The 14,891-nt window shown below is 41.9% G+C and overlaps 1 protein-coding gene and 1 long non-coding RNA gene across 2 annotated transcripts in view; one reads left to right on the forward strand and one right to left on the reverse strand.

Moving 5' to 3' along the window:
* The first annotated feature begins 531 nt into the window (after nt 1-531).
* Nucleotides 532-14,891, forward strand: part of LOC127449604 (uncharacterized) — a 64,082-nt gene continuing 49,722 nt past the window's right edge. The window contains exon 1 of the long non-coding RNA XR_007898760.1: nt 532-615. This is a non-coding gene — a long non-coding RNA (uncharacterized LOC127449604). The remainder of the gene's footprint in view (nt 616-14,891) is intronic.
* LOC127449544 (zinc finger protein GLI1-like) overlaps nt 5,240-14,891 on the reverse strand; it is a 91,216-nt gene continuing 81,564 nt past the window's right edge. Inside the window, exons 8-12 of the mRNA XM_051713035.1 lie at nt 14,650-14,799; nt 14,404-14,568; nt 12,421-12,657; nt 11,911-12,223; nt 5,240-11,294 (exon numbers count right to left, since the gene is read on the reverse strand). Of these exons, the coding sequence (XP_051568995.1) occupies nt 8,902-11,294; nt 11,911-12,223; nt 12,421-12,657; nt 14,404-14,568; nt 14,650-14,799 (3,258 nt within the window). The 3' untranslated portion in view covers nt 5,240-8,901. The remainder of the gene's footprint in view (nt 11,295-11,910; nt 12,224-12,420; nt 12,658-14,403; nt 14,569-14,649; nt 14,800-14,891) is intronic.

The following is a 14,891-nucleotide window of genomic DNA, read 5'->3' on the forward strand; positions in this document are numbered from 1 at the left end:
TCAGAGAGGGTGCAAAGGGAGGAGTCTTCTTAACGGCATATTAAACAGGAGTTAATTATATGCCAACCTTTGTGACAAAGAGAATGAAAAGCCTGGACTTAAATGGCAAACCAAGAAAAGAAATGTCATTATGCTGGTTTCACTTCTTTGCATGTGAAAACCTCAGTGCTTATTTCGCCATTTCCATTTGTATCAGCAACCTCAGCTCAGTATATTGTGGCTTAAATCGGGCCTGAAGATCTGAGCTCTGCTAAACATCTGCACTGTCTTTCCTTTGGAGATGAATTCAACCACATTACATGCACAATACGTTTAAGCAGGACGGAACTTAATGACAGAATGACAAACTATTTCCTGTTTCTTTCTTTGGTAACAAGATAGAACTGAATGCATCCTAGAAGCACAAAGATTTATTTTTTTCATATAAGTGGCAGACACAGAACGTGTTCTGGAGTACAGTAATGTGTGAGAGACAGATAGCCTGTTGTGATGTGTCCAGCTAAAAATAGTTTAACTTTTAAAAACACGTCTAGAGCGATAGCACTGCATTCTGTTCCATTCCGATGCACTTCGTCTTGCCGTTTTTGAACATGAAAACTGACAACATCTTCTAAGGTTTCCATTTGATATTCTTCTGAATGCTGAACACAACATATATTATTTTTTTGTTTAATGTTATTAACTTTGAAAGATCATGCCATTGCACTTGTAGCATGAGTAATTGCAACATTTTCTCTAACCCATTTTTTTTTTGGTGGTGGTGCTTGCCTTTGCAAAAGCGGGCGCTATGATGGCAGGATGTTGCTATGTAGTTGCTAAGGTGTTCTGAGTGCTTTTTAACACATCAGGATACAGCTGCTAGGGTGTTCTGGTAGGTTGCCAGGGAGTTGCTAAGTTTTTCTGAGCAGTTTTCAGTGCATTGTTAGGGTGTTGTGGTTGCTTTCTAGGGTGTTGCTAAGGTGTTCTGAGTGGTTTTCAGTACATTGCTAGGGTGTTGTGGTTGGTTTCCAGGGAGTTGCTAAGGTGTTCTGAGCGGTTTTCAGTGCATTGCTAGGGTGTTGTGGTTGGTTTCCAGGGTGTTGCTAAGGTTTTCTGAGTGGTTTTCAGTGCATTGCTAGGGTGTTGTGGTTGGTTTCCAGGGAGTTGCTAAGGTGTTCTGAGTGGTTTTCAGTGCATTGCTAGGGTGTTGTGGTTGGTTTCCAGGGTGTTGCTAAGGTGTTCTGAGTGGTTTTCAGTGCATTGCTAGGGTGTTGTGGTTGGTTTCCAGGGTGTTGCTAAGGTTTTCTGAGTGGTTTTCAGTGCATTGCTAGGATGTTGTGGTTGGTTTCCAGGGTGTTGCTAAGGTTTTCTGAGTGGTTTTCAGTGCATTGCTAGGGTGTTATTGTTGGTTTCCAGGGAGTTACTAAGATTTTCTGAGTGGTTTTCAGTGCATTGCTAGGGTGTTGTGGTTGGTTTCCAGGGTGTTGCTAAGGTGTTCTGTGTGTTTTTTTTAACAATTTGCTATGCAGATGGTCGCTTATGAAAAGAGTCCACCCTAAAATCTCAATATGTGCATCCCAAATCGCACTCTTCTGCACTATTCCATATCATTATTAAGTGTAAGTAGTGCGAATAGTATGTTAACACTGAAAATGCAACAAAAAGAAGTGTACTATCATGCACTTCTTCAACCATCAAAATTGAGTGTGGAATGTTGGAAAGTGTGTAGTACATCATTTGGGACACAGCTAATGAGATTCTGATTTCTAGATTTGGCTCGTGTGCCTCCTTCAATGTAAGTCTAATTAGGATTTTTTTTTTCCAAATGATAAAATTATAGTCTGATCGCATATACTCTGAGCTGTAAAGTACCGCACACCTCTCCTCAACAAACTGCACAATTTAAGATATCATTCATGTCTGTAGTACACACAGTGTGGGACATGTTTAATACTCAGTGGTTTGTATAAATCACTAACCCTCAGTATGAGCAATAGTTATAGTGATACTTGCCTTAGCAATCACAATAAATAATAACAGAGGGCATAGAAGTGTTCAAAGGGTGGTCAAGTCATTATTAAAGAGGATGAGAGCAAGGTAAAGAGAGAACTGAAGAAGCGTTAAGGATCTTATAACAGATGGAAGACAGGGAGAACTGAGTCAGCAGAGCTGGCGATGTAGAGGTCAGTTCTTCATTGGGTAAATTCTGCACACAATATTAGGTCTGTGGGGCTGATGCGGGGTACCAGGGACCAGGAGCCACAGCATTAAACTCTCAAACACACATACACTAGCAAGTAGTGGAGGAAAAGCTTTCTTTTGATCTTATAATCAGGGACAGGGAAAGGGCGAGTATGGAGAGGATTAGCTGTCACAGAGATTTCAGTATTAGTGATCAAAAATGTTCTCTTTGTAACTAAAGGAGGAGGGACCTAATATGCCAGTGTAACGTTGACCCAAACCCTGTGCGTGGCAAAAAACTCTAAAGACCTTTTAAAGATCTGGAGGGTCAAACTGTAATGTTCATGCCACCTTGTGGATATCTGAGGTGGTACCTCAGAAGAATAAGGCACTACATGTTAGGGATGGGCATTTTGAGTAATTTGTAGTCGAGTACTTTAAAACATAAAAAAACAAACAAGCAATCGATTACTTGAAATGTAGAATTTAAGTTCAACCTTCAACGTTTGAACCTGTTTTTCTTATGAAAAATTAGCACTATACATAAACAACATATAGATTCAACAATCATAAAATAAATAAATAACTAAAACTAAACTAAACTAACCTAAACTAAACTAAACTAATAACTAAAATAAAACATTACATTTACACTGACACACACAGACACACACACACAAAATATTCCAAGTCTTCTGAAGCAGGGCCATAACCAGGGTTTGAAAATTAGTGAGGTCCGGGTTGGGGTGCCAAGAATTGTACCAAAATTACAATTATATATTCTTACAAATAACGTTGTGAAACACAAGCTACAAAGCCTTCATCAAGGCCCTTGTTCCCATATTTGACATATTTCATTTTGTAGTCTGTACTACAGATAGTGTACTAGTGTAGTGTACTACTGTTTTTGAACATTTCAGATAATGTCATGATGATCATCAGAGCTGGATTAAGACTCCTTAGTGCCCCTGGGCATGAAGATATAGAGTTTTCATATTGGAAGATATGAGTTTTTTTCCTTTGGTGAATCATGTGCTTATTGTCCATGCTTTCTAAAGTCATACAATTGCTGGAAAGAACTGAAATTGCGAAACTGTTAACTTTCTTCCTCCAGGGGGCGCTTGACGCTTCAGAAAACCGAATCCTCCATTGATCCGCATTAAAATCTCATGACGTTTTTATATCCAATTGGAGACATTTTTACACTGGATAATAATTTTTAATTAAAACGATAATTGCAATGATTCATACCTGTGGATGGATTCTTGCCGCAGCAGTATATAAACAATAATTTCTTGAAACTCCTCATCCATCCGGTTTTTCTCAATCGCTTTGGTACATTTCTCAGATCACAGTTGAAATTCTCAAAACTACTTGTTCAACCTCCACATCATCTAGTCCCTTACATCATAAAAGCAATTTCTCATTCTTTTGAACAAATTGCCAATGTTTTGGTACATTCATGCAATTGATTATGTACAAATGTGTGCTGTTTCCTACATTATCAATTGCTTATGTCATGTTGATCTAAATATATTATACTGGTTCTCTGTTGAATAGTCTTACCCCCCAAAACATCTAGGCATTAGTTCATTGCATAAGTCATTAAGTGCCAAGTGTTTGAACCAGTTGTCATAATCTGTCAAGCATATTTTCTATACATTTCTATTAGGCTTCTTTTGTAAATGTGTCCTGAATTGATGAATTGCTCTCATGTGAATCTTGACTAATGAAGGGGAATGTGTGAAGCATTAGATCAACCAATGATCAACCAGTTCTCTAAAATAGCTCAGTGGTGCATCTCATGAATGCATCGAATTTTTCTTTTCTGTATTGCAATGACATTGTACTGTAATTTGTTGACAGACCAACAGTAAAAGCGTAAATGTGAATCCTGTCCAATCTCTTGCGATCAATATCCCACATGCAGTAATGTGTAACTTTGAAATTGATATATGCCATACAGAAAAAGTGCATTTTCAATCACTGTCATCAAAACATCAGGAAATACTGACAACATGGCTAAGCATTTGGACTATCTTGTTTGTGAACAATGACACAAGTACTTGTCATTCTGATGGCACTGATATGTTCATTGACATAAATATTTACTTTTGAGAGATGAACTAAGGATTTTGAGCAAGTTACAGGCTTATGCATGTAATCCAATGTGTGGTACTGTTTGTACGAATTGTTTTGAGAAATGCACTTACTGGTTTGCAAATGTTAAGGATGATTCGAGAAATGTACCAAAGCGACTCAGAAAAACTGTAATAAATGACTGTGATTGTCCACCAGCGCTGAGAAAATAACAGTTACCACATGACAGCGGCGTTTATGTGCTGCTTTAGCATCGGTCTGGATCTCTCGACAGAAATTTACAGCCGTTTAATGATATTAAAAAATGTTTTGAATAAATATCGAACTAAATGGACTCAATGCGCTGCACTATATCGTGAACTTGTCTGATATGAACCTCGACCTCGGTGACCTCATAGGTGGTGACAGCCATGTTCTGAAGCAATACAATTACTTAAAATGATGACAGAAATGTTCTTTTTGGGCGAACTATTCCTTTAACAATGTCATGCATCCACAGCGTCAGCCAATGCATTGAATTGTAAAGGCAAGATTTAGGAGAGAGAAGCAGTGCCATTGTTGCCAATTGCAATATTTGAGCAATGTTTTTACTAGTATTTAAAGCTGAACTAATACTCGATTAATCGATTACTCGTGCACATCCCTAATATGTATTTATTACAGTGTGTTATACAGAGTGTTCACTATTGATCTTAGTCAGGGTAGATGCTGTATTTAACTTAATGTGAATGAAAATAAGGCTGTGAGGTGTAGTCCGTGTAGTCGTAGAGTTAGTATTTGTCCACTGGAAAAATTTGGAAAGACCTATTTTCAAAATCTGAATTTTCCACCTGAATGATTGTCACCGTGGTACACCGTGGTACAACCTTTCTCAGTATCCCTCTATCCCTCACTGCCTTGTTGTTATTTGTGTCAAATTAAATATAAGGTCAATTAAGACCTAAGTCCACACAGAAACATAAACAACACAACATTTCCTTCCATCACAGGCTCTGTTTATTTATAAACTGGTATAATATAGAAGTACCTTTGTACAAAAATTTAGAAAACGGTACGCAAAAATATCACTTAGTTTCTTTGTAAATAGACGAGGTAAATGCTAATGTTATAAAACTGTTACTATGTTATGTACTTTTGCCAGCAAAAAAGTTTGAGTGAACTGTGACAGATATAAAAACACACAGAAATGCAACAATCACAAAATGTTTTTTTTTTCTTTAGAAAAGAGAAAATAATAAAGAAGAACTCCAATACATTCTTTATCACAGCAATATGGAAGCACATGATGCTGTTTCTAGTGTGAATCAAGGGTGCATGTGCCAGTCATCTTTGGTATGCCACAGCAAGTAGAAACACTGGGGTTTTTTTAAGGGTCGCGTCCATACTGAGCCCCTCTATAACACTCAATGAAAAATAATTCTTCAGACAAGTTAGGCACAATGTAGAAATAATAGACCTTTCTCACACTGCGGGTTTTGGAACGCGGAAGTAAACGTTTGCAGGGTAAACTTCGACAGCGGTGACTGGGAGATCACAGCAAATATTATTCTCACTTACCCATTTGCTCAAAGAACAAAAGAAAAATCCACTATAACATTTGATTGACTTTCCAGAAGAAACAAAAATTGAGAGTGGTGGATTAAGCCAAATTTACTCTCTCAGCAGCTGTAATCGGAACCCCCTCACAGCTGTAGTAATTCATTTTTTAAAACTGATTCCAGGGTAATATAACACAAAGCATGATGTTATAAACTGCTAGATTTACGCTGCTAAATAAGGCGTCATCACAGTCTGTGAAAAAGGTCTATGGAGGACTTAAAACCAATAGCTTGACAAAAGTCAAGTGAATGACATCAAGTACCTTCATTGCATGTAATTGCCATACTCTATAGAATCAAAAAATGAATATTTGTTCATCACTTTTCCTCAGCTCAGTGCTGTTGTCAGTGCGATGCATATGCATGCTAGCTTGGGTTATGTAGCGCAACGTAGACAAATGAAAACCTTACCAAATTCGTAACTCAGTGACGTTACCTTTTAATGTACCTGTCTGAAAGCAGACTGGTCAAATAAACATCGTCAAATAATCATAAAACAAACCTTTGAATCAATGACTCAAAGGCTTAATCTGGTCTAGACCTAGAAAGATAATGTTATGTAATCTGCCATTATGACACTTAGCTATGAGCTTTAGCAAGTTTTTCCAGTAACACTTTATTCCTGCCTTTCTCTTATACTGTCAGAGTGTTTATATCTGTCTGACTGTCCATGCATTATAACATCTCTTTTACTCTGACATGTTGTACCTGTGAGGAATCAAAAATGTTACGCCACAATGGTCAAAGGCACTTGAGTCCTGTCTTCACCAATACTACTGGAGAGAGTGCCTACCAGCGAACCCACAAATGAAATGAGCTCACTTTTTTGTCAGCCAAGTTCAGATATGTTTCAAAAAATCTTTTTGTAACTTTTCTTCCATTTACAGTCAAATGCTCATATATTTACATTTTAATAAAGATTTCTATCATAAACAGTCATACATTAGTGACCGGAATGCCCCTTAAATAATAGAGCGCAACAGTCTTGTTCTGGAAGTAAAAATCCCTTTCAATTTTTCCATAGGCGAATTTTAACTATGACTTATAAACCTTTAAAGGCAGACCTACCATGAGCTCTGAGGTTGTTAATTGATGGTATAAGCTTCTGCTGAAGCCATCAGTCCACGTTATTTCAACTTTGTTTTAAAAAAACAGCATTAACTAGCAGAATTCCTGGTGAAGATCTACACTACCCATGATCCTGAAGGAAATGATCCACCAATCAGAGAATCGCGGCCAGCAAAGCATGCCAAAAGGGCTTTGCAGCAACCGCACACTCCCATGATGCACTGTGAATGATGCAATCAAGTCTCTCTTCCTACACTCTCAAACTACTTGTATATTTGAAACTATCTGAACATTTTGCACAAACAAAATGCTTCTATACTTATAACCAACAACTTTAAATCAATAGCTTATCTTCCCATCGTTTTTAAAGGGATAGTTCACCCAAAAATATAAATTCTCTCATCATTTACTTACCCTTATATCACCCCAGATGTGTATGACTTTCTTTCTTCTGCAGAAAACAAATGAAGATTTTTAGATGAATTTCTCAGCTCTTTTGGTCCATACAGTGCAAGTGAATTGGTGACATAATTTTGAAGCTCCAAAAATTCCATAAACCAGCACAAAAGTAATCCATAAGACTCCAGTAGTTAAATTAATATCTTCAGAAGCGATATGATTGGTGTGGGTGAGAAACAGATCACTTTCACATTCTTCCTCTTCCTCTTTTTCTTTTTTTTTAAATGTTATTTTATCCCCTTTTCTCCCAATTTGGAATGCCCAATTCCCACTACTTATTAGGTCCTCGTGGTGGGGCGGTTACTCACCTCAATCCGGGTGGCAGAGGACAAGTCTCGGTTGCCTCCGCTTCTGAGACCGTCAATCCGCGCATCTTATCACGTGACTCGTGCATGACACTGCAGAGACTCACAGCATGTGGAGGCTCATGCTACTCTCCGCAATCCACACACAAATTACCACGTGCCCCATTGAGAGCGAAAACCACTAATTGTGACCATGAGGAGGTTACCCCATGTGACTCTACCCTCCCTAGCAACCGGGCCAATTTGGTTGCTTAGGAGACCTGGCTGGAGTCACTCAGCACACCCTGGATTCGAACTCACGACTCCAGGTGTGGTAGTCAGCATCAATACTCGCTGAGCTACCCAGGCCCCCTCACATTCTTCCTCTTGAGTTTTTGGTGATTCATATTCTTCATGCATACCGCCAACTACTGGACAGGGAAAAGAATTTCAAGCACAAAATGACTTAAATATTGGTCTGCTTCTCACCAACACCTATCATATCGCTAAGAGAAATAGGGATTAAAACACTTATGCTGCCTTTATGTGCTTTTTGGTGCGTAAACATTTTGGTCACCATTCACTTGCATTGTATGGACCTACAGAACTGAAATAATCTTCTTAAAATAATAATTTGTGAAGAAAGAAAGTCATACACATCTGGGAGTGCATGAGAGTGAGTAAATTATGAGAAAATTAAAATTTTTGGGTGAACTATCACTTTAATTCAGTTACGTAATTCACAGTGCTTCATGGGATTGTAGTCATTACCTTATTAAAAACATTAATGACACAGTCTTGTACCTTTTGTCTTTTTAGCTGATTTTCAAACACTTTTTTGTTTTAAATCAAAGTTTGTAATGTTGTGATTCACCTGAGCTGGTTGGTTTGGTTCATGGCTTACAACTCACTTCCAGAACCAAGACGGCTGAAAAGTGGGCAGGCACTGTTGCACTCCTTTGTAGACCTTTGTGGTAATGCTTAGAAACATATTTTATACAATTAAAACTTTTACACCAAACACAACATCTGTGAGAGACCGTGAAGGGCACAAGCAGAACCATCCAACCTCTACAGCATCGTACAGCACATGTATTTTATAGCATACGGCATCTAGAGGGAGGCTCCAGGAACCTTTGGTGTCATGATGGCATCTCAGGAGCATTTAGTGTCAAGAGTCCACATTCAAAAATTGACTATTAGGACCTTCTCCAATTATATAAACAAACTCTTTAAGACAGAGTGTTCAAATATTTGTTCTCCCCAGCAAGAGATGTCAACATAGAGGTCATGTCACCGATTGCCATATTGGAGAGGCCACTAGGCAGAGTGATGGATGTCTGGGGTGTGGTGAGACGGGAGGATGTCTGAGAGGAGCATGGGTGGTGTCCCATCGGGGGATTTATTGGACTGTAAGTTGAAGGCTCAGGGTCATCGATAATGGAAGCAAAGTCAATCTGAGCATTCTCCAAGTCCAGGTGTTCTAAGGCATTAGACATTGGCGCGGGGTCGGAGTAGACCATCGAAGAAGGTTTTTCACCAGGGTCCATCCCTGTCAGGTGTTGCTGAGCCAGACATGGATCATCCTGGGATTCCAGAGTCTTTTCTATGTCATGATGCATGTGGATCTGACCTGTGTAGTACATGGGATTGTTATTATTGGTGAAGTTTTCTGAATACTGCTGTTGTTGTTGAACTGGTGGCAATCGTACCGCTCTTCTAGGACTGGTGGTGGAGTGGATGGGACTGAGTTGAGGTGGGCTTCCCAGGCTATAAAGGCTGTTCTGGCGACTCAGCGGCTTCCTCCCTTGAGGTGGCCGTGGCACCATGTCCTGGCCATAGCAGGAATGGTCCTTAACTGGCACTGAACTGGGAACTCGATTGTGTGGTGGGCTCATCACACTCTGATTTGGGTAACCTTGGTAAGTGTTGCCATGATAAAGCATCTGGTTGGCTTGTTGATTTTGAGGGCTGTGCTGCATCATCGCTGTTTGTCCCCCCAAGTCCAAGCTGTCTGTCTTCCCAGATAGTTCCTGTTGCTGTTCCCACAATAGAGCCTGCTGTGACTGCACGTAGTTCCTCACCATCATCTCCTTCATCTGATGCATCGGTGTCTGCGTCCTGCGGCTCTCTGTCAGTGAGCCGAGACTTACACCTCCACTGTTGGGGAATGATCCAGTTTGGCTTTGCTGCTGAAGACTGGCTTGTGTTCCTGTCTGGCCATGATGGAAATCACAGTTAGCATTGGAAGATCTTCCCATTAAGCCTTGGGCTTGTGACTGCGGTGGATAACCCTGTATATTCCCCGTATGGTGATGCTGGTGTAGAGTTTTGGTATTCTGGCAGGAACTCGATGCTCCCATGGAGGGATGGAACTGCTCTGGTTTTATCGTAACTCTCTGAGGGTCAGAGGTAGGATTGTATACACCCTGTTGAGGGTAGTGCTGCCCTTGCATGACTCCACCCTGGTATTGCAAGCCAGTCTGGGGGCTATGGAGCTGGCCGGTCTGTCCCCAGGGCCCTGACCCATTGCTCGGCTGCCCCTGGCTGGGATAATGTGGACCAGATGGGCTGAGTTGACAGGTGCTCATGCTGTACTCTGCCTGCTGTAGAAGACTGTTTGCAATGTCAGTCTGGCCCTGGTACTGGCCTTCCATCTGAGTCTGGTAGACTTGATCAATGCTTCCCAGGCCTTCTTGTCCAGGAGAGAGCTGGCCAGCATTGTGAGGGTGGTGCTGAGGTTGTTGGTAACCCATGTAGGCTTGGTCTCCACCCTGCGTCATGTTGCTTTCTGCGGCGTTCCCATGAGAGTCCATGGCCATGGCTTCCATCATGACATTTTCAGTAATGCTCGGTGGGCGCGGTGAGTACAAATGCCTGCTGAGAGTGGCATCCGACCCACACTGCTGCAGTGCATTGCGGCGACTCATGAGGGACACGTTACTCAAACTGTTGAAGCGTTGCACTTTGGGTAAGCCCTGTGGGTCACTGCCTGAGTGTACTGGGTCACTGGCACGTCTTGTGTTGTTTCCCGGTGCCTGATGCGGGTAGATCACTCCTGTGCCATACTCAGTATTGGCACTGTGCCTTCTTGTGCCCCCTTGCTGCAGGAATGGAGGAAGAGGCTGGCCATGGCATTCTCTTAAGAATCTGACATGTCTGCCGGGAGTGCAAGGTTGGTCCATGTTGGGTAAAGGGGTGGGTGGTGGGCCACCGGTTGCAGCTGCATATTTAGCCTTCAGACTGTACTGCTGCGCAGGGGTGAGATTCGGTAGACCTGGCAACCCACCAGCATTCTGGCATGGTCCACCTCTTTGGCTGTTCTGAGGAGACAGTGGGCCACCAGGCACATCATTACCCATCACAGACTGGCAGAGACCACTCTGACCCACCTGAGACACGTCACTGGAGCGTCTACTCGATAGATAGGGAGAGACCATGGATGAACGACGGCTCACTGTGTAGGCTGAACTGAGGCTGCTGGTGCCACTGCCACGCCGATCGTTTGGTGGGCATGACATACCCATCCCGCCAACTCCACCCAGCTCTGGGGCAGAAAGCTCCATGACACGACGGTTGGAGAGCAAAGGTGAGGGCGCACACATGCCTATGATCTCTCCTGGGGCTGAAAAGAGAAGAGACTGAAGATTGGTAAGCCTGAAAATTATTCACAAGCAGAAATTCACTTTAGTATATCAGCACAGACTGTAGACAACAAAACAAGACTGCAAAAATCCCTATCCTTGATTAGGGTCACATGCTATCACCTCTCCCGGTCCTGAAAAGAGTAAAAAACTAAGCTGATTTAGCATGACAATTATTCAAAAGCAGAATTTCACTTTAATCTCACATCACACTGATTGCATAAAATTACATAAAATATTAAGATTTGTTTTCAGAGAATGTATTTTGGATATAAATGTGTGTTTTGTCTTGTTCACTCATAAGCATACACGTCACTAAATATTAATGAAAAGTGAGAAAAATCTAGTTTTTCTGCCAATGAAACAAGACAAAACACTAACATTAAAGATACATTTTCTAAAAATGTATCTGTCTTAAAAGCAATTTGGCTCCTTGAGAAAATAAATTACATCTTGTTTTAGGGATGTTCAGACAAAAATACTGATTAAGAATAGGTATTTTATAGCATGCTCTAATGATGTAATCCTGGAAATGCAATTAAAGATAAAATGTCTCGTTTGTGCAAGGATTTTATCTGTTCTTGACTGTCTTTTTACCTGAGAGGGCTGGTAGTTTATTCCCTGTACTCCGCCCGGGTGATGTTGGCCGGCGAATCTGTTTCAGTTTGTCAATCTTTAAGTTTTCCAGCCTCTTCAAGGCCTGTACAGACATGCACATTCCCCCTGACCCAACACCACCACTTGACTCTGACAGACCAGTGTTCCTGGTCTCCTCTTGCGTTGTCAGGTCCTCAAGACTACCCGCTGCATTCAGGTTCATCTCAACACCACTGTCATTGTTGTTAGCACTGCCAATTGGAGAACGTTCACTACTGCAGGATGACTGGCCACCAGGGCTTGGCTGAGATTTCTAGAGGACAAATGAGTCAAGATAATGTGTAAGGGGACAGAATGGAATTCTGACTAACAGGCTTCACTAATCTTCTTATTATACAAGTGAATATGTATAGCAGTGTGCCTCTGATTAAATGTTTCCTTTAAGGTAAAGATGGTAAATAAACAGAGAGTGAAGTGCAAAGTGATCAGAAGAGCTCACAGATGTCATACCAGTGTGTTTTCTGGAGCGAGTAGTTTGCAGTCTTCTCTGCTTCTCTCTTCTTTCTCGATCAGCATCTCTTGACCTGCAGGGGTCAGGCTGGAGCCTGGGGGTCGTGGCCCGGTGTCTCCACGGTGCTTTTTAGTGATGTGAGCTTCAGGTCCGTGTACCGTCTTCACATGCTTCCTAAGAGAGCTCGGATCGGTGTAGCGCTTTGTACAGCCAGGAATCTTACAGACGTACGGTTTCTAGTGGCCAGAAATAGGAGAGCGAGGTTGGCATGTTATTGAAAGCTGTAGCCAAAAGTTTAAAAACTGCTACATTTGATTATTTTAAACTACTCAAGTTAAGATAATTATTATTATTTTTTTTGTATTTTTGGTTATAGCTCTGGTCAAGTGGTGAATTCAATTGAATTTCACAAAATAATGTCATTTGTCAAAATGCTGTGCTTTTTATTTATTTATTTTTTGTGAAAAGCGATTTACAAACAAATTTAACCCTCAGAGACCCAAACATTGATATAAATAAACACTATATATATATATATATATATATATATATATATATCACACACACACACACACACACACACACACACTGTATATATAAATATAATATATATTTTATTTTGAAAATGTTTAATGAAGCCTCTGATTTATAAAAATCGAAAGTTTTTTTTTTTTTGAGAACAGAAATGCTTCGTGAAACTGTAAATGCAAAAATGCAATCAAACTAACTGCTTGTTGTGACGAGGAGGAGGGCGTGGCCGGGTCTTGACGATGCACGGTCGGCGCTGAATCAGCTGATCAGCGGGAGAGTGAGATAAAGGGGAGCCAGTTCAAGATAGAGAGAGACGCACGCGGCCACGTTGCATGTGTGTCTGTGTTTGTTTATGTTTGTTTTATGTTGACTGTTCAGCCGGTTCCCGCCTCCTCCTTGCCCGTTTTTAACTGGTACAGTGGTGCCGAAACCCAGGAGGGAGGAGGGGTGCGCTGTCGCGGAGTCCTCACCGCTGCCATCCGCCAGGGGAGCAGCCGCGGGTGTCTGCCTGGGGACGGAGGGGTCGCTGCCGACCGCCGAGAGCCAGAGGAACCGCTGCCGTCCGCCGATGAACAGGAGGAGCGGTTCAGTCCACCAAGGGCCAGAGGACTCACTGTCATCCACCAGAGGGCGGAGGAGTGGTTGAGGACCTGGCGACAGCGTGTCTGGGAACCGGCAAGCAAGTATTTCTCTCCCTCTCCTCTCTCTCTCTCTGTCGCTCCGCCTCGCTCTGTCCCTCTCCCCTTTCCCTCCCCTCGTCTCTCCCAGGGCTCCAGAAAGGCGGGGAAGACCTGCCGGCTGGCACGGCCGCAAGGGCAATGCCCCCCACCTCCAGGAAGGGAGGCAAGGGGAGTGCGTCATGCTGGGCGTGGCCTGAGTCGGGCGATGGAGGAGTGTGACATGGAGGAGGGCGGGACACACAGCTGGCCCTGAATCGGGCTAATCAGCCTGGAGGGGGATAAAGACGAGCTGGAGGCGCCAGTTTGAGAGAGAGAGATGGCCGCGGCCGCGTTGCATGTGTGTCTGCGTTTGTTTATGTTTGTTTTATGTTGAGTTTCTTATTAAACTTTGTGTTTACTGTTCAGCCGGTTCCCGCCTCCTCCTTGCTCGTCATTTAAATGTTGCAATTCTACTACAATGAGTCTCTGAGGGTTAAATAAAACAGAAATTCTGTAGTTCAAAAATTATTTTAACTTGTGCAATTAATTAAAAACTGAATGCACATTTATTGATCAGCCTCAAAAGTTGGATTACCTAACTAGTAGCACATTATAAAAGACAAAGTAAAGCACATGCAGAACGTGCAACCATGACAGTTTTAAAGACACCCTAAGAAAGAAAACCACGCAATATGAAAAGTAATTGGAGTTTAAAGGTTAAGCGTAAATACTTCTGTTCTGTTCTGATAAATGTGTGTCTGTTTGTGCATGTGTTTGGAAATCTGTTTATACCTCATTGGAGTGTGTTCGGTTCTGATGCTTGGCTCGGTCTGACGCGTTGGAGAAAGCCTTGTTGCAGCCCTCGTGCTCACAGACGTATGGTTTCTCACCCGTATGTGAGCGCAGATGAGTCTTCAGGTTCTCCAGACGAGAGTATGCTTTATTACAGCCTTCAAACTGATACACAAACATAAAGATTTGTGTGAGCATGGATAGTGGATATCACTCACATACACAGGAAGTCACACTAATACTCACAGTGCACTTGTGAGGTTTCTCCCCAGTGTGTCTGCGCATATGGACGACAAGCATGTACTGCGCTTTGAACGGTCTCTGTTCTCGAGAACAGTCCTTCCAATGACACACAAACTCCTTCTTCTCGCCGTGTATGTGCTCGTTATTGATGTGCTGCGCAACAGGAAATTTGTGAGAAATGGCTCATCAAAGACAGCATGACAAACGAAAAGGATTCAGTGATACAATGTTTCTGAGCGTGATTT

This window comes from Myxocyprinus asiaticus, chromosome 12 (genome assembly GCF_019703515.2).
Source record: "Myxocyprinus asiaticus isolate MX2 ecotype Aquarium Trade chromosome 12, UBuf_Myxa_2, whole genome shotgun sequence".
Lineage (NCBI taxonomy): Eukaryota > Metazoa > Chordata > Actinopteri > Cypriniformes > Catostomidae > Myxocyprinus > Myxocyprinus asiaticus.